The 20,321-nt window shown below is 37.7% G+C and overlaps 1 protein-coding gene across 4 annotated transcripts in view; it reads right to left on the reverse strand.

Moving 5' to 3' along the window:
- Positions 1-205: 205 nt before the first annotated feature.
- The window catches only part of Ercc6l2 (ERCC excision repair 6 like 2), a 98,903-nt gene continuing 78,787 nt past the window's right edge, over positions 206-20,321 (reverse strand). For 3 of the 4 annotated variants that reach the window (XM_042686663.1, XM_042686662.1, XM_042686664.1), the window contains 3 exons: positions 19,657-19,811; positions 8,270-8,451; positions 206-1,831 (listed from right to left, as the gene is read on the reverse strand). In XM_042686663.1, coding sequence (XP_042542597.1) covers positions 859-1,831; positions 8,270-8,451; positions 19,657-19,811 — 1,310 coding nt within the window. In that variant the 3' untranslated portion in view covers positions 206-858. The remainder of the gene's footprint in view (positions 1,832-8,269; positions 8,452-19,656; positions 19,812-20,321) is intronic. The other variant, XM_042686665.1, reaches the window with a different exon arrangement.

Genomic DNA, 20,321 nt, shown 5'->3' on the forward strand with positions numbered 1-20,321 from the left:
GCAAAAGAGATCAGGGACAGTGCCCATGCCCTGAGTTCAAGCCCCATGACAAAAAAAAAAAAAAAATAGTTCAGTTGTTGGTATTATGTGGTATTATGGCTAACAGTACTAATCTCAGTACTTTAGAATATTTCACATACTTACACAACGTTATCTTTGATTTTGAGCTGTTAGAAAAATTTTAAATTTAACACACAACCATATATTCACAATACCACAATAATTCAGTATTATTTATTACTATTTCCTAAAATAATTTAATAGTCATACAACAAATCAGGGGTTTTGAAAAACAATGAATGGCTTTCCAAAGAAAAACCTATCAGTGTGTAGGTGATTTGGGAGCATGAAGTGACTTATAACTAATGGAATTTGGGAAGAGTAAATGAAAGCTCTTTTAAAGCAAGGATATGCATAGTGATGTGGTCCAAATCTGGCAGCTTCACATTAAGAAATGGATCCAACTCCAGGCAGGTGATTAATTTAAGGTCACATTAGTGAGAAGTAGGGGCAATGCCATAGGTCTCAATAGCAAATTAAAAATTTTTTAAATTTCAGAAGATGTTATAATACAGTCTCATTTTATTTTTTATTTTATGCAGTGGGACCTTCCTCACTAGGCAAGTGTTTTCCCACTTAAACTATACCTCCAGATCTATGATTGTGGTTTTTTAAAAAAATACCAAATTAAATATTGTAGAAAACAAATCCATGATAACATTTTAAATGCTAAGAACCATGTTCAAGTTACTACCACTAGTGTGTAACTATATCTATAAATTCACATACCATACACAGTACTGTAAACATTCATGGCAGCAGTTCCCATGTGAACTAATTCCCTGACATGTGTATACGTTATTCTCTCTGTGTATTGGTTATGTTTTCATCTGTATCACTTGAGTTAAATGTCTTCCACAAAAACTTCTCATTGGACTTCCAAAGGGAAGTTTCCAGCTCTGCTTTCCTTTTGGAGGACACAGCAAGGGGGGCTTTTTCACACAGAGTCTCTATCATTGCCAAGTCGGTGAGTTTGTTAAGATTGTCGTCATTCTGCTCATTCAAGATGTCCCAGAAGTCTTTTGGCTTCTGTTTTGCCTTTTCCATGGGCCTTGAAAGAACTTTTTTTGGCAGTTGTGTGGCACTGTTCTCGTGACTTTTAAAGAGGTCATCAAGAATAGAGGTGTCACCAAGTAAGCCTTCCACAGAAGGGCTTTCTAACACTGGATTGTCTACATTTTTGTTTTCCAACTTGAAAAGGGGTCCATTTCTTGAAACACTCATTCTTGTGAGGTGCTGTTGGTTTTCCATGGTATTTTTTAACTTTCTCTCATGTGTCTCAGACTTCCTGTTCAGCAAGCAGGAGGCTACAGGGTCTTTGGGTATTTGGTTCTTTTTCCCACTCTTAATCTCTCCAGTGGAGCTCACGGGTAATTTCTTGGTTTTTTCATCAGTAGAAAGTATCTCTTCTTTATGAAAAATATCTTTATGAAACTTAATTGCTTCTCCTTTATGTATTTTTAGGTTACAAATTTGAGAAATCTTTTTGGTGGAATCATTAAATGTTGGATTTTTAGAATCTGGCAGCCTTTCTTTTACTGGAGATTTTCTTTCTTTGAATTTTTTCCTGACTCTCCCTCCTTCTTTGTGTGTAGATTCAATGGATATTGAAGCAGATTCCTCAAAAAGTTCTTCAACCTCTGGATACTGAGAAATATAAAAGTCTCTCAGCATTTTCTGTCTTTCTTCTGATGTAGCATTAGCTATACATTTAGCAAATTCCTTTGCTGAAGATAAGTTATAATAAGAGGCCATTTCTTCAAATTGTTTTCTAAAGATTAAATGAATAAAACCAGTGGTTATTTCCAATACATTTTATTTTCAAAGAACTCATCAGTAATAGGAAATGCATAGGCAAAGGAATGTAACTTTAATCCTTTAGCATATGCCTTAATTCCATAGTGACAATGTGTTTTATCTTAGGAGAATATGGCCTCTTTCCTTAGGCTATTGGAAAAAAAAACAATCTAAGCTCATGAAATCACCAGCTTTCAAGGTTATTCTGATTTATACTATCAGGTATTTCTGGGGAAATATGGGATCTCAGCATGCTACTTCTCCAGTGAGCCAATTTATGACTGACAGGAGAATCATAATTCACACAATCTACATTTGAAAATCTTTATTGCATTCAAGCCCCATGAAAGAGTATTGCTAGAGTTTTATGAACAAAAGAGAAAATTCTGAAAAATTAAAGACAATTTTCCCTTCTCTTTCCTCTTTTTCCTTTGTCCACAAATAATGTAGAAATTTACAAGGCTTGAGTTCTTTTGTTGATAACCCTAACTTCTCCCCCCCCCCCAATTGTTCCAAATTCAGTACAGATAGTTACTTGGAAGTGAGCTTCTATTTGCCAGGTAGACACCTGTAATCCTAGCACTCAGGAGGACAAGCCTAGGCTCCACTGAGAGACCCTGTATCAAAAACAAACACCCAAACCAAAGACCAAAACCCAAACTCAAACCTCTTCTGCTAGTCCCCTCTTCCCTGCTGCCACAAGAGGACAGTGAGAAGGTGGGCCATTTGCAAGTTAGGAGAGAGAGGTTCCTCACCAAAGTCCAAACTGATTAATACTTCATCTTGAACTTCCTAGATTCTTTTTTTTTTTTTTTAAATTTTATTTTATTTTATTTTATTTGAAAACATACTGTACAGAGGGGTTACAATTACATGGGCAGGAAAATGCATACATTTCTTACCAAGCATTGCAGCCTCCTCCTTTGTTTACCCTTCACCTCCCTTCCCAGCCTCCCCCCTCCCCCCCCACCCAATCATACCCCCCCTCCCTCCCCCCCACCGACATTGTAAAGCTGGTTTTGACATGACATTTTGTACTTCTCATTGTTGAACTTCCTAGATTCTTAAACTGTGAGAAACAAATACCTGCAGTTTATGCTACTCAGTCAGTAGTTCTTTGTCATGACAGCTGGGCAGACTAAGAGGGTGCTGTTTTTCTAATGTTGAGGCTGGACTTCAAGGGAGCCCAATGCTTATAAAACTTCTTTGAACAAAACCACAATCATGTGACAGTGCATGATTAAGATTCCCAAAGTTTTAGAATTACATTTATTCTTCATATGTTCATCCCTTGAAATGTTCATTCATTCATCTAACAATATTTAGAGACACCTGTTAGGTGCTCAGTATGATATACCAGTGAAGAAGACCCTGTTTCCTAGCTTCATTGAGTTTGCTGTCTGGTTCAAGCAGGGGTGGACAGGACAAGTACATGAAAATCCAACTAGAAAATAATGACAGTGAATTGCATAGAGAAAGTAGTAAGCACAGAACCTAACTGATGGTTAAAGGAATAGGGTAGGGAGGGTTTTCCCAACATCACAACAGTCAGGTAAAGACAGGGAGAGAGTTTCCTTACACACAGAGGGGCAGGAGAAACTGAGAAAGAGGGTGGCAATCATAAGGGGTCTGTATGCCAAGTGAAAAAGGCTGAAATTTTATTGTGTGAACAGTGTTATAAGCTAAAATAATTAATTACTTTTAATGTAGTAAGAAGGCACTTTGATGTTACTATTTTGAATATTTTGTTTTTCTGTCTTCCAGGTCAGATTATATAAAGTTTGTGTTTCCTTTGATTTTAATGGCAACCTACCATGCATGCTTACATCTGTCTCTTATATTTTCAGATAAGCATCAGGGCTTCAGAACTCACCACACTGTCTTGTTAAACCTTCCAAATCCAGACACTTTACTCTCCTGATTGACAGCCACTCTCAACTCCAACAGAATATTTAATAACACAAGTACAAGCTCCCCAATTTCTGTCCTGGAAACTGTCAATGTTCTTGTTGGAATGTAAGTATGTTCTTAAAAGGTCCCAGTTTTTAACTTCAAATGAAGTAATAAGTTATTATTTTGTTTATTAATCATCTCCAAATCCATTTTCATGGCCTTTCTAATAAATATTTGTGCTTACAAAGATTTAGTAACTGGCAGGGTTATAAGCTGATGTCTTTTATTTACCCAAGATGGAGTAGTGTCATGGTAACTGCCAAAGTAACTTCATTTCTGCTGTGCTAAAACCATGACCTCATATGTGGCCCTGGGTCTGTCACCTCTAGGAAGAACTTAGCCTAAGAAGTCAATTAGTCCACAAGATTATTATGGAGAGAATGAGTTATACTTATCATTCATTTTACTTTTGCCCCTGTGTGTGTGTGTATATATGTGTATGTGTATGTGTGTGTGTGTGAACACAAATGCACGCACACACTCTTGTGCTGATCTCTGGGCTTGAACTCAAGGTCTGGGAGCTGTCCCTTAGCTTTTTTCAGGCTAGGGCTCTACCACTAGAGCCACAGCTCCACTTCTAGTTTTTATTTGGAGATAAAAATCTCAAGGACTCGGGCTGGGAAGGTGGCTCAGTGGTAGAGCCCTTGCCTTGCATGCCAGAGGCCCTGGGTTTGATTCCTCAGCACCACGTAAGCAAAAAGAAAAAAGCCGGAAGTGGAGCTGTGGCTCAAGTGGTAGAGCGCTAGCCTCAAGGCTAAGGGACAGCGCCCAGACCCAGAGTTCAGGCCCCACAACCGGACCCCAAAAAAAAAAAATCTCAAGGACTTTCCTGCCTGGGCTAGCAGGAACCAAATCTTAGATCTCAGCCTTCTGAGTAGCTAGGATTACAGGCCTGAGCCACTGGCTCCTGACGTTTTTCTTTTTTCTTTTTTTTGTCGGTCGTGGGCTTGAACTCTGGGCCTGGGCATTATCCCTCAGCTCTTCAGCTCAAGGTGAGTGCTCTACCGCTTGAGCCACAATGCCACTTCCGGTTTTCTAGTGGTTTATTGGAGATAAGAGTTTCACTGACTTCCTGCCCAGGCTGGCTTTGAACTGAGATCCTCAGATCTCAGCCTCCTGAGTAGCTAGGATTATAGGTGTGAGCCACTGGCTTGGCTCCTGACTTTTATTTTTGTCTTCTAACTTGTTTTCCTGAATTTTAAAAAGGGTTTTCTCTCAGAATTTTAGGAAATAAAAGGAACAAACAAAGTCACAAACTTAACACTTTGTGAGAAAAAAATGAATAGACCAGAGTAGAGACCTATAAGTAGACTAGAACAGACCCCTGTAAGCCACTTAGGGAAAGAAGAAGAAAGGAAATTAAAGTGGAGCCTCTTAGCAAGTAATTAAAAGCAGTTATGTACCATGGATAAAATTTCAAAGCATCTCCATTTCCTTGAGGAAGGGCAGTAGAAACTAACTGAAATCACTTTCTCTAGGCCTTAGCTTTTTGAGGGGGATCAGGGCTGACTGCTCATGTTGAGGGTCAGGTGATTGCTGGGACTGACTGCATCCTGAACTGAGTGCCAAGGATGACTATTAGAAAAGAGAGGCTGTCAACAGTCTGGACACTGTCCTGATCATATCCTGGTCTAATATTAAATACTCTTTACATTTTTATCTAAGACAATTTGTTCTCTAGGCTAAGAGTTCAGAAATAAGCACTTGCATACTTTTTGGTTTCCTTATTTTTATTTTTTGAAATCAGGGCCTCAACCAAGAAGCTGCTCTACCACCTGAGCCATGCCTCCAGCCCTAACTACTTTACTTTAAAAAAATTATTGTAAAGGTGATATACAGAGGTTATAGTTACATAAGTCATATCGTTACGTAAGTCAGAAGGGGTGTCACCCTTTCCCTCATTTTCTCCCAGTTTTTCCCCTCCTGACTCCTCCACCCCCCAAGTTGTATAGTTCATTTACAACATAGTGTCTAGTGAGTATCACTGCTGATTTCTTTTTAAAATACATACTGTTTAAGGGGATGAAGACACTTGTGATCCTCAGAGACTAGGAAGATGTATATGGCCAGCCACTTAACATGGCATATGTACTAGAAATGCATTTCCTATAAAAAATAATAGCTTGGAGACTTGTAGCATCTATGTCCCTACTTCCAGTCTTCTATGCTGCAATCTAAAAAAAAATTAAAAAAAAAAATAATAGCTGCAGATCTGCGATGGCAGTGTGGGGATATGTCTTGCCTATGTCCTCAGGTGTCCAATATCAGCTTTTTATGCCAGTACCTCAAGGGACTGAAAAGGTTGGCCTTTTCCTGAACCGTTAAAGGACTAGGTTCCCAGGAGTTGCCAACCCTAGCAGGAATTACTTTGAATTCACAGAGCCAGCATCATTTTTCCACTGTCCTCAGAGGCCATCAGAACTATGCCCCTGCCCTGCTTCCCTTGGCCTATCCTTCCTCTAAGTGATGCAACTCTGGATCCCGGATTAATTTTACTGCCTATAGTACCTCCTGCTGTCATTCCTGATATCAGTATCCCACCCAACTGGTGGCCCACTGAAGACTTGTCTCAATTTCATGTTAATACCTCACGCCCATGGTTATGTCTCATCATTCCCATCAACTTCACAACCTCCAGACCTACTGAATCCTATCTTTATATGCCCATTTAAGCTGCTCAGTTACTACCCATTGTCAATAAAGCTGTAGTCTATCTATAATCCATTGCCTCTCATTCTTGTTCAAATCCATCAGCTTCCCTTATCCAGCTTAGACTAGTCTTTATCATCATTTCCTTACAAACACCTCAGTTTCTTTGCTTCTCTCACCCTCTCTTCTAAGACTGGCATAACCTAGCCATTTTGATTCTGTGCCTGCAACAGAATGACTGAACCTCTGGCTCAATCAGGGACTTAATATCACCAGGAATTCTAGTTTCACTAAACTTGTTTTCCTATTTTATTGATAATCCCATGATTTTTCTCTCTTTGAATTGATGGCTTTAATTCTTGATTCATTGAGAGTGTCACCATATTTGTGTCTAGCTTTGTCCTTCTATTTCAGTGCCTCTCCAAGTTCAGGCATTGGCCTATGCTCTGGATGCTGCCATCTCCTGCCTGCAGGATATCATTCTTTCTGTTACACCTCTGTCATTTTTTTTTCTTTCATATGAGTTTTTCCCCTCTTAACACACAAACAGGTTCTGGTATTTTCCCAACTAAAACAACCCCAAACTTAGCTGTGGCCCCCACTGTCTCCTTTTAATGTCTTACAGAGTCTTCACATAGCTCCTTATTTCCTTCTAATCCCTCTCACCCTAGCTTGTGCTTTCTCCCACTGCTAGTGGCCAGTGGCAATGAGCTCTCTGCTGCCCACTCCAGTGGGCACTTTCCACTTTGTCCAATTCTGCAGCATGGATAAAGTAAGTTTTCTTTTGGAAACTCACTTCTCTGGGATTTCAGGACCCACTGTGCCTTCTGCTCTGCAAAGTAGAAGCTGCTGCTTCCAGGCTCTGTCCTGGGCTCTTCCCCTTCTTACTGTGCTGTTCCCATACAGTCTGCATAGTGCAGTGGCTCTAAAAACCATTTATAAGGTAAATGTCTCATTCCAACTTGAAATTTCCTACAGAATCTGATTTATGGACCAAAAGAGAACTCTTGACTGTTCACTAGGTAGGTGGCTGTATACAGGTAGCCTATCTATTTCTGTTTTTTTAACACTTCATTTTAATGTGGCTTGTAAGATACTTTCCTTTGTCGACTTTTTAAAATGTAATGATTAGATGTTAATCCTTGTCATCCTACTACTGCACTATCATTTCTACTTTTTTCCCCCAGATTGTGTATTTAACACTGAGCACAATGCCTAGAAATATATTAGGTACTCAGTAAATATACAATTAATGAATGAATAAATAATGCACTTAAATATTTCATTTCTTTCTGTACAAGTACTTCATTAAAAATCTACTCTGAGATTAGTCTTCTAAAAATGTCTAAAGCATGTGGAATTTTTTTAATATATAAACTGAATTTTTCTGAAATAGACATGAGGTATGGTTAAAATTCAAACTTGTATAATTTATGAAGAGGCTATATTGTGGATATGCTGTGTGTGCATGTGTACGTGCATGCATGTGTGTGCGTGTGCATGTGTGTGTGTGTGTGTGTGTGTACCAGTTCTGGAGCTTGAATTCAGGGGCCTGGGTGCTGTCCTTGAGCTTTTGTACTCAAGACTACCACTTTATCCAAAGCTCTTCTGGCTTTTTGGTAGCTATTTGGAGATAAAGAGTCTTACGGACATTCCTGCCTGGTCTTGATTTGAACCATGATTCTCAGATGTCAGCCTCCTGAATAACTAGGACTATAGGCATGTGCCACTGTGCCCAGTATGACTATATTCCTTTGACAATTATTTTTAAAGTTCAAAGTTGCCACAGATAACATAATCCAGAACATACCTGCGGATTCCTTTTGGTGTTTCTCCAATTATGAAGGTGGTCTGGTCTGTCCGGTGAACTTGTTTCTTCCTTTGGCTTATCGGGTATGCAAGGTAAAGGGGAAATGAAGTGCTTCCTTCATTTGGTTGAGGGTCTTTCGTTGTATGTGCTGCTCTATCTGTACTTACTTCTTCTTCATATGTCTGATAAAAAGAGAAGGAAGCAAAAACTTAGTCTGAAAAAAAGTTTTAGGTCAAAAAGACAAAGAATGTCTTACTTTCTTCCCCCAATAGCCTCTGTGATGAAGTAGGTCATATTACCCAACTTGGGATTACCAACAAACTTAACCTAGATCTTACAAAGGATTAATAGGGAAATACGGTGTGGTACTTCTATTTGTCAAGACTTCGGGAATACTGATATACCTGCTGATAGTTACTATCAAAATTGATGGCTATATAAATGATGGCTTAAAAATGGTCTCTCTAAATTATTTATTTAGCTTCCTCACAGGGAGGGTTAGGTGAAACTTTGGCAGTAATCTTCACAAAAGTGGTATCAGAAGTGGAGCAGACTAGTTGAAAGCATTTCCTTTTAATTCTCCTGTAGACCAAGGTGATGGTAGGATTCCTGGTCTTTTTTTTGAAAACCCACTGCTTGACATCAATTGGAGTCTAGATTCGGCTATCACTTTACTGTGTAATCCTTGGGATTAAAAAAAAATTGTTAAATTTTTATTGTAAAGGTAATGTACACAGGGATTATAGTTAAATAAGTCAGGTACTGAGTACATTTCTTTTGGAACAGTGTCACTCCCTCCCTCATTTTTCTCCCAGATTTTTCCCTTGTGACCCTCTCCTCCTTGCCAAGTTGTATAGTTCTGAGTTCTTCTTCTTCTTCTTTTTTGTTTCTTACTTCAAGCCTCATGATCTGGGGGCAGAGGATTTGGGTATCAGGATCTAGGGAATGATCCCCAAATTATGTTAAAAACTCAGAATTCAACCAAACTTTTGTTATATGTTCCAGCAGTAGTAATAAGCATTTTGTACTTCTCATGTAGTATCAAGGCCACCAATGACTCTATGGCATATGGGGAAGAACTTTTCAAGCATCATGCTGCACATACAGAGACCTGGCAATGAATTAAAGAGTGTGGGCGTAGATCATTTGCTATTATTAGTAGAGTGCTGCAGATCATTTGTTATTAATAATAAAGTAATGCAGTTTGTGAATACTTCCATCTTCTTTTTCTTTTTGGTTTGTTTTTGGTGCCAGTCTCAGGGCTTGAACTCAGGGCCTGAGCACTGTCCCTGAGCTTTTGTGCTCAAGGCTAGTACTCCACCATAGAACTAGTTCTGGCTTTTTAGTAGTTAATTGGAGATAAGAGTCTTCCAGACTTTTCTGCTTGGGCTGGCTTTGAACCGTGATCCTCAGATCTCAGCCTCCTGAATAGCTAGGATTTCAGGTGTAAGCCTGAAGGGTGAAGCAATGCTTCACCTTTTTTTAGTAAATTACAGTGGGTCCCCTATAACCACATAATTTTCATCCTCTCCTACTCTGATATGCTTTCTTGAGTTATATAGGGGAGAAATGTTTTCATACATAGAAAGGACAAGTAGAAGTACGTGCTTCTAGAACTGAATTTAATAAATGAGATCACTTTCTTTATATGGTCTAAGACAACAGGTCTGAAGTTTTTGATCTTAGGACACTAAAGAGCTTTGGATCAGGTACATTACAGCTATTGAAAACTTAAAAGTACTTATTCACTTATTAAAAATAATAATCCTATTGCTTGTTAGCATAAACAACTTTTTTTTTTTGGTAGGTTGTGGGGCTTGAACTCTGGGCCTGGGTGCTGTCCCTCAACTCTTCAGCCCAAGGCTAGTGCCCTACCACTTGAGCCACAATGCCACTTCTGGCTTTTTCTGCTTATGTGGTGCTGAGGAATCCAACCCAGGGCCTCATGCAAGCAAGGCAAGCACTCTACTACTGAAGCCACCTTCCCAGCCCCCATAAACAACTTTTCTAAAACAAAAAAAAAAAACTTTTTTCAAACTAAAGTAGTGAGTAAAGTGGCTTTATATATCTAGCTTGATAAGACATAGCTGGATTCTCCTATCTGTTTCTGCATTCAGTCTGTAGTTTTGGTCCAAATAAATGAAAGAATTAGCCTTATACAGATACAAAGTTAGGGCTAGGAAGGAGGCTTAGTGGTAGAGTGCTTGCCTAGCATGCATGAAGCCACGGGTTCGATTCCTCAGTACCACATACACAGAAAAATCCATACATGGTGCTGTGGCTCAAGTGGTAGAGTGCTAGCTTTGAGCAAGAAGAAACTCAAGGACAGTGACTAGGCCCTGAGTTCAAGCCTCAGAACTGGCAAAACAAAAACAAACACAGATATAAAATTAGAAAATAAAAAAATTAATAGTTTTCCAGATAATTATGAGTATCCCTTCTTGATACCTTTACTAAAACTGAAAGTTCATTTTACAAAAAATAAAATCTATCGGTAAAGCAATAGCTAATACTGTTAAAATTAAAGGTCACCGGTATATCTGTACCTTGAGTGAATCTTTTCCCCATGACTAACGTTCAATATCACTTATTGGTCTTTCAGAAAATATCAGTAACAAGCCAAGAGGAGCAACTCATGTCTACAATCCTAGCTACCAGAGAAGTGGCTCAAGGTGGGCACAAAGAAAAAGTTTGACACTCCTCCTACGCCAACTCAACAGAAAAATCTGGCTTGGTACCACACATAGCTGAAAGTATCTTATAGATATACAGACATTGTATTGCAAAATACAATGTCACAAGTGCTAAGACATTCACACAAAGTAAAAACAACAATAAAAAATTTAAACTGACAATGCAAGTCAGTTCAATGGGTAGACATAGGTGAGAATGAATTTTAAGCAAAAGAATAAAAAGTGTAGAGGTATAAAAGTAGGTTTGGAGAACAGTTCACAAGCTGAAGCTGTCTAGGAAGCCTATTCATATTAGTATCTCTTGTTGTCTAGCACAAGGTCTAGTATATACTGAGTGACAATAGTCCTGAACAAGTGTAGGCTAGGGCCAAGTTAAGATAGGTCTTGCATGTCATGGAGAGTCACTGGTGCAAACTGGCATTACAAGTTTGATGTTTACAGCCAATAATGCGCTTGGTCAGAAGGGATCCAGTAGGTGCATGCATGAGCTTATCTTCTGGTTTTCTGTTCTCTTTATGCCCCAGTCTACTGGATGGTGCTGCCCACAGCCAGGGCAGTCTTCCCCATTAAGTTTACCAACTTACATGTCAACTGTCTCTAGAAACACCCTCACAGACATCCCCAGAGTTCATTATGCTTTACTACTTTTCTGGTCATCTCTCAATCTAGTCAAGTTGATAACCAAGAATCACTAATTTGTAAAGGGAAAAAGTAATAAATCATGCCAAATGCCTGTGGAAAAGTAGATACTATCAACAGTTGCTATATATTCATATATGTTTTATTTTGTTTTGTTCACACCAGGGTTTAAACTCAAGGCCTAGAGCTTCCTCAGTTTACTTGTTTGGCTGGCACTCTACAATGTAAATCACACCAGACTTTTGCTGGTTTAGTCTCTTAGACTTTTCTGCTAGGGCTTTCTTTGAACCCTGATCCTTTAGACTGCAGCCTCTGGAGTATTGAGGATTAAAGATATGAAACACTGGCACCCAGCTTACACTGTATTTCTCGAGTATTGACAGTTTAATTATCTAAACAATATATTTTGAAAGTGAAGGATATATTCAATCCACTTGGTTTTTTTTGGGGGGGGGGGGGAGAATCTAACTGCTAAAGTGAAGAAAAGTTTTCATATATTAATTATCTTGAAAAATTAAAAGATTCATTTGTCATATTGGGAAAGTAAAGTTGAAGTTTCCAAATAGAAGTTAATGGAATGAAACAAGGAAGAAAGCTCACTGTAATTGCTGAGCCCCAGGCCCAGTGCTTAGCCTGTCAGTTTAAAGCATAAAATGAAATGAAGGATTGGTATCTCCAAGAATCCTCCAAATCCTGAAATACTATGATTCCCTACCCTCACTTTTGCTTTATCCTGTGATAAAATCAGAATTCATGTATATGGAGTCAGGATGATCAAAGGAAATGAAAGGAGTTTTTCCTAAGGGACCAGGGCTAATTGCTATCATCGTCATCATAATGGGAAGAAATAGAATTTAAAAATGGCTGTTAAGTACTTACCATTCTTTAAGTCACTGGGTAAAATCAATCAGAGTTCAATAAGACTTTCTATTTCTAAACTTTTATGTTACTACATAAAAGGCATTACCAGAAGAAACAGTATTGTATAAGCTATTTAAAATATTCTAATTATTCTAAAAAGAGAAATTGTTCAAAACCAACTATCTTCTATGCAGTCAGAACAATAAGCAGCTAGAAGAGCTAAATCAGTTCCTAATAAGCAAAGATTATGCTTGCCAATCTGGCCAATTGTTAATCAGTTAATGATTCCTTTCAAATACATTTTCTACCTACAGCATTTTTCATAGGAATTCTGCCACAACTAAGGCAGATCCTTCATTTATGAAATCTGGATATCTTATAAAGTCTTCATTTGTTGTTTGTTTGAGACAGGGTCTCACTATTTAGCTCAATCCTCCTGCCTCTGCCTCCTGAGTGCTGCAATTACAGATATGTGCCATTAAGCCTAACTCCTTTTTTTAACATGATGGTACTGGGGCGCTTCTTGCTTAGTTTGGCTTTTTCGCTTATGGCTGGAATTCTACCACTTGGGCTATGACTCCAGTTCCATTTTTTTGCTAGTTAACTGGAGATAAGAATCTCTATATTCCCACCAACAATGAAGTAAGGTTCCTTTCTGTCCACATCCCCTCCAGCATCTGTTGTTGTTAGAGTTCTTGATTTTTAAGATTATCTCTTTGTTGCTTTGTATGTCCCTCCCCCACAGTATAACCCTTGCTTTCACTATATTTGATGTCAGTATAACTTGTGGAGGAGATGGGGAAAAACCAGTTGTTTAAGGATACAGGTGGACCTGTTGCAACAATAAGTACAAGTTGTCATGTCCAAAAGGAACTTTACAACGTTGGTGCGGGGGGGGGGGGGGGGGGGGGGAGGGGGGGGGGAAGGAGAAGGATTGGGATTAGGGGGGGAGGGGGGAGGCTGGGAAGGGATGTGAAGGGTAAACAAAGGAGGAGGCTGCAATGCTTGGTAAGAAATGTACACATTATCCTGCCCATGTAACTGTAACTCCTCTGTACAGTATGTTCACAAATAAAATTAAATTAAAAAAAAACAAAAAAACAAAAACAAAAAAAAGAATCTCTATAATTTGCCTAGGCTGGCTCTAAACAGAGATTCTCAGATCTTAGCCTCCTGAGTAGCTAGAGTTACAGGCATGAGCCACTGCTGCCCAGCTCAAGCTTGATTCTTGCAAGGTATTCTAAAACAAACTATTATTTGTGCTATTAGTAACAAAAAATAATAACAGGCAATTATTTAGACTCATAAAAAGATGTTTACTGCTCACCTCTACTAGCAAGAAATAACTATAAATTGCAATAACAAAAATTTTGATTATATTTTGAATAATTTCCATGTCTTTTTTTGTTTTGCAAGTAATTGAATGTGTTTTATACACATCGAGTCAAAGTAATTGAATGTGTTTTATACACATCGAGTCATCAGACACCTTAGTCCATGAATCCTAGTAACTCCACTGTGAGAAGGGCTTCTCCAGGTACTCATGGCTCCCAAACAGGAGGAGAACCACTGTTTTCTCCTTCTTCTGGATAGTCGACAGATAGTCATCCCTCAAATGATATACTAGCTCTCTCGAACAAAGTATCATCTACAATTGATCCTAGTTCTAGGGAGAGGCATATGAAGCCTTTTGCATGTTAATACAATGACAACAATTTATTTCCATAGACACACAAAATCTTAAAATTTTTAATTTCTACTAAAAATTACTTGGAACAATAACTTTCTGATACAAACATTATGAAGTTAATATCTGGATAGAGAGGGGAAAAATGGTAAGCCTTATAAAAAAAAATCCCACCCACCAAGAGTTAATTCTGTGACATGCAGAAACTATAAACCATACTTACTAGGCTACTTCATAAACCAGTCATTTGTGAACAATTACTTTAAACCATCGTGCTATTCATTATCCTAAAGAACAGGGTAATGGAATGCTCTATCTCTCCAGTCTGTTCATTGTAAACAGTCCATCCCTCCTTGCTGACTCTACAAGCTGTATAAACATACTGCAATCAAATCCACTTACAGCTCACTGGAATCCTTGCTTTAAGTCATCTACAAAATGCCAATCTAATACAAATACAAGAAAGAGAAGTTCTTATTAACACATTTTTTATTTACCAGAATCTGTACAGTGCTTAAACCTGCACTAGTTATGAAAAGGCATCCCCACCCCAACACAGCTCCTACCCCTGGCTGACAGCTCGCTTAGTTCTCTCATTTACACCACACTGCAATAACATAAAGAAGGGTTTACTATTAATCCAGGTTTTACTACAAAGCGACCCGTTATTTCTCTGTCAAACACTGGCAAGAGTGCCAAGTGTCTGTCATCCAATCCAGGGGATTAAGTCTTATTTTCTAGTCTGATACTTGTACCAATTTATAAAAATACAGATATAGTTTCTTAGAGTTGGTCACAGTCTATATTTTGGCTTAGATTCAGGAAGCAGAGGTTGACTATGACAGCTGGCAGGAAGCTGAGGGGAGAATACATCCTCCCCCTTCAGTCACCACATCTCAGTTGCCATAGAGATTAATCCTTAATTGAATGCTGTCTTTGTACATTTCTTTTCAGAAAACTTTAAGTAAACTTAAGTTGAAAACATGCAGTGGATTGAAAAAAAGGAGGCACCACGTCGCAAACAGGTATAGTTAAATTAAATGACATACTTCCATACATTAAAAGAACAAATTAACTCTAATAAAGGTATTATCACTTTCTTCAGATAATTCTAAACATTTCTTTTTTGTTTGAACTTCAAAGACATACAAGTTTTTCCTCCAAACATCATCTCTTTTAAAATAAACTTTCAAAGATGGTTTGAAAATATCCAAGTATATTTGAGGCAAATTTTGTTCTTATTCTGCATATTATTTCATATAGTTTGTATTACCAAATAACAAAGGTATAATTAGAAATTGATTTGGGGGAAGATAGGTTATAGTTTATGATATCCATAAAATATTCTAAAACAGAAATTATTGAAGTATAAACTATAAGAAGCCAATGGAAATATAAAAGAGCTAGAATATTTTGGACCTTTCTTAAATAATGGGTGAATTTGGAAGGCAGGTTCATAGTTTTTGTCATTTTTGGTTACAAATAATTAATGTCAAAAATAATTGAGAACCTTAGAAGGTTACAGAAAAATTTTATCTACTAATGTGATATCTACTACTTTCCCTTTTCAAGTTTTCCATCTAGGATACATACTCCTTTGCAATTTAGGTAAAGGCTTAAACTCAGACTTGACTATGGTATTCCTCAGAAAGTGAAATACTGGCATATTGTGACTGTATTTATTCATGTGTTGGTTTCATATAAATATAGGGGATTTGTTTTGTTTTCTTAAAAAGTGAGGTAACATGTCTACATCTGGCTGTGGACAAAAACACAAGCACATGTGCACACACATACACACACACACCATTTTTTCAAGTTCTTTAATAAAACTTTGATGACAAGACATGAAGTACTCAGAAGAATTCTCAGTAATCAAAAAGATTCTGGATTTGAGCCTAGATGACAGATACTGTAATGTGGGTCGGAGGTATAGGCTTTGGGAGAATTTAGGAGTAAGAGGTTTCCAGGTATTTGCTACTCTGTGACTGACTGAATCCCTTTTATTCTTTCTTCATTTCCTTTCTCCTCTGTTTATTCTCTCTGCACCTCCCACCCCCACAACTTAAACAAAGCTTCAAAATTTTAAATCCACCCACCACACGACAAACTGCAAAACCTTTCACAGTTCTCAATTATACTTTTGACCAAAGATGGTGGTGTTTCAGGATTTCCTCATTAAGAGTGTTGAAGGAACATTACTTTTTTTTTGCCTCAGAAATTCTGTGACATGTCTTTGAAAAGCTGGAATGGAATTTTGCCTCATCAAGTATTGATTTTTAAAGAAGTCAGCCACTAAAATAAGTGTTTTTAAATGGACCATTCTTGGCCTTCTAGATTTGGTGGCATGGGATCAGACCTCTGCAGCTTCCTTAAGGAAGTTAAAACTTCCCTAAGCCAGCTACAGTAGTTCATATAATCCTAATGAAGCTGAGATTGGGAAGACTGGTTTGAAACCAGCATGAGGGAAAAAGTCCTCAAGAAACAATCTCAATCAACAAAAAAGCTGGATAAAGTGCACAAATCTCTCATTCAACTACTCAGGAAGCATAAATAGGAGGATCAAGGTCCAGGCTGGCCCAGGCAAAACTGAGAACCTATTTGAAAAAGTAAGAAAAGCAAAAGGGACTGGAGGTATGTGGCTAAAATGTTAAGTACAAATTCAAATCCCAGTACTAGGCTAGAAATGTGGCTTAGTGGTAGAATGCTTGCTTAGCATGCATGAGGCCCTGGGTTTGATTCCTCATTACCACATAAACAAAAACAAAACAAAAAACCCACACAAATCCCAGTACTAAAACAAAAAAATCCCTCCTTCAATAGCTTACATCCACCATTATTTAGACATTAAATAACAAATACCTTCATATTTTCTTGAAAAAGATCTAAGTTATGGAAAGATGAAAGGCCTCAAAGGCTGTGCTATCCCTGCCCTCCATAGGGAAGGGACAATAGGGATATTCTAATTTGTCTCCCGGTAAGAGATAGTCCCTGCTCTGAAAATCACTGTGAAGAGAAAAGGTAGTGGTGAGACTGAGTCATCTACCTCAAAAATGTTGAAGCTGAAAAAGAGTTGAGGCAAAGGGCATTTCTGTTTTTACAACTTTCTCTAAGAAGTTCCGAATAGATGGTTTATTGTTTCTACATTTGGGTGCTGTTTCTGAGGTTTATTTTGGGTGGGTGGGTGGGAGGGTTAATATAAATTCTTATTAACATCTTATTAAATTTAGGGTTTGAAAAATTATCTGGCTTTTCATATAAAAATATATTTGGAGGAGCACAGTTTAAAAATAAAAATTAAAAAATTGACTAAAAATAAACCTTTAGAAGATTCTGGTAAGTTTTATGTCCTAAAAAAGCAAATTTCTGAAAAGCCAAATACATTTCTGCCTTTTTCAGATATCTCCTACAAGGCAGTCAAACTGTAGGAAAGTTCCTGTCTACCAGGAGAGATGACAGAGTGGCATTTTTTTTTAATCAAATAATTACCGAGCAATATACTTGGGACATGAAAAAATGCTTATAAATTATAATTTAGCAATAGGCTTTTGTATTATATTAAAAGTGCTCAAAAAGCACAGCTTTAAAACAATCTATCATATTTCCTCAAGGGATATCATAAGACAACTGACTCTAGTAGATCCTTTAGTGATCCCCATTAGAAAACCCAGGTGACAAATTTCCTTCAAATGAAGTGCTCAGAAAAGCTTTGCTCCCTATAAAAGAACTGGTAGGTGTCTGTTCCCCCTGAAACACAACAGCAGGATGTGATGGTATTTGGCATGAACCAATTCTTTGCATGTCAGATTGCTCTGCACTCTCGATTCTTCCTCTGGTCCAGACGGTCATTAGGCATTCTAGTCTCCAGACATGAATGCCAGTTGGGCACTCATTCATTATGACCACCCAAAATCCCCACATACATTTCCACATTCATTTGCTGAGAAATCACCAAATAAGTGGCTTACTTACTTTGTCCTCCAGAAAACTCCAAAAAAAAAACTGTCCTGCTAATAAAGTACCCTAATGTAACATTATGTCTGTGCTCTAACTCCCTCTAAGTTGAACTTCCAGTCTAACTTTTATTTCTTCTCATCATGGATTTTGCTATACACTTGAGTTTTACTATTAAAATGACTAAAAAACCTTTGTTGAACTAGTTGTTGCACAAATAAATGATGTCAACTTAAAAAACAAGAGGGGTTTTCCTCTGCATATTCTTAAAAGTAATACTAAGTTAAAGCAAAATATCACTTTTATATACAATATATGTCTTAAAATCTCCCCAAGAGTAATAGTGAAACTACTTCTAATTTAGTTTCTAAGAATTAATAAAGACTAAAATGTCAGCTCGGCACGGGTGGCTCATACCCATAATCCTAGCTACTCAGGAAGCTAAGATTTGATGACTGTTGTTTAAAGTCAGCCCTGGTGGAAAAGTCAGTGAGACTCTTACCTCCAGTTAACTGCCAGAAAACCAAAAGTGGCACTGTGGCTCAAAATGGTAAGTAGAATACTAGCCTTAGGAAAAAATGCTCAGGGACAGCACCCAGGCCCTGAGTTCAAGCCCCGTAACTGACAAAAAAAAGGAAAGAGTAAAATGTCAAAGGGAAAATTTTTTTTTTAAACTTTGAGGGAAGTGACCATATACAAATACAAATTTCATATTTACAAAATACTTTGTTTCCAGATAACAATAAGTGAATAGAGTCCATATAAGGTGTTCACTATTTTATTTTTTTAAGGACAAAGATCCAATGCAACAATGATACTCACAAGACAATATATTGGAAATGAACTGTACAACTTGGGGGTGGGGGTGGAAGGAGGGAAAGTGAGAGAAAAATGAGAGAGGGAGGTAACAAGTTAGACAAGAAATATACTCACCACCTTACATATGTAACTGTAACCCCTCTGTACATCACCTTGACAATAAAGTTTTTTTTTTAAAAAGAACTTTGGTCTAATAAATAAATAAATAAATATTCATTAAGTCCAGTGCCGGTGGCTCATATCTACCTAGCTACTCAGGAAGCTGAGATTTGACGATCACAGTTTGAGGCCAGCCCAGGCAACAAAGTCCGTGAGACTTTTCTCTAATTAATCATAGAAAAAGCTGGAAGTGGCATTGTAGCTCAAAGCGGCAGAGTGCTAGCCTTGAGCAAAAGGAGTCCAAGGACAGTACCCAGGCCATGAGCAGAGGTAGGTAGGTAGTTTTGCTTTTGATTCAACTGCCAGATCCCCTCAGATTCTTTTGCATTTTGAAGCCATAGGTATATTTTTAAAAAATGGGAAATATTAAGAAATTAAGTATTACTAGTTATTTTGTCCCTGAGACATCTTCTGTAATTACATTTCCCCAAATGGTGTTTTGGCTTTTTCACTCTTACTTGTAAGTTACAATTTTAGTAACTACTTGTAAAGATGTACTTAAAAAAATTCATGTGAACGAGATAAAAATTAAATTATGATACTGAGAAAACAGTATTATTCTATATTTTTCTTACCTTAGAACTGCAAACAGCTATGTTAGCAGGAAGCTGGGAAAATTGCTTCAGCTCAAATACATCACGGGCTGCCCATCGGCTCATACAATTTTCAGCCTTGCTCGATCCAATCACATTCTGGTTTGAGTGAATATAAGCCACTTCCTGAACACCATCTAGGAAGTAATTGATAATAGGTGATTTATCTCCATGAAGCAATATGGTTCTATGAATACCTTAAATTACCAATATTACAGTAAACAAAGATTATTTTTGCTTTATTTTCTGAGACAGCATATCATGTATCACTCTATAGTCCAGGCTGACCTCTACTTAGTGTGTGTCACTATACCCAAATATGCTTACCTTATTCTTAATCCTCAGTAAAAATACTTAATTTTAGGGGGATAGGGTGGTACTGGGGTTTGAATTTAGGGCCTTACACTCTCCAGGCTGATGCTAGAACATGAATCATGCCAACCCTGCCTTTTGATTATTTTTGAAATGGTGTCCTGTGAACTTTTATCTGAGCCTCCTGAGTAGATAAGATTATAGAACCCTGGCACTTGCCTATTTTATGTTAACACCAAAGTATATCTTTAAAAAAAAAAACCCAATAACATTGAAAGGAAAGTTCAAATATGTTAGTCTAGGATAACTTGGAAATGACTTTCCTATTAATCAAT

The sequence above is a fragment of the Dipodomys spectabilis genome, unplaced genomic scaffold (assembly GCF_019054845.1).
Source record: "Dipodomys spectabilis isolate Male_0828 unplaced genomic scaffold, ASM1905484v1 ptg000098l, whole genome shotgun sequence".
Classification (NCBI taxonomy): Eukaryota; Metazoa; Chordata; class Mammalia; order Rodentia; family Heteromyidae; genus Dipodomys; species Dipodomys spectabilis.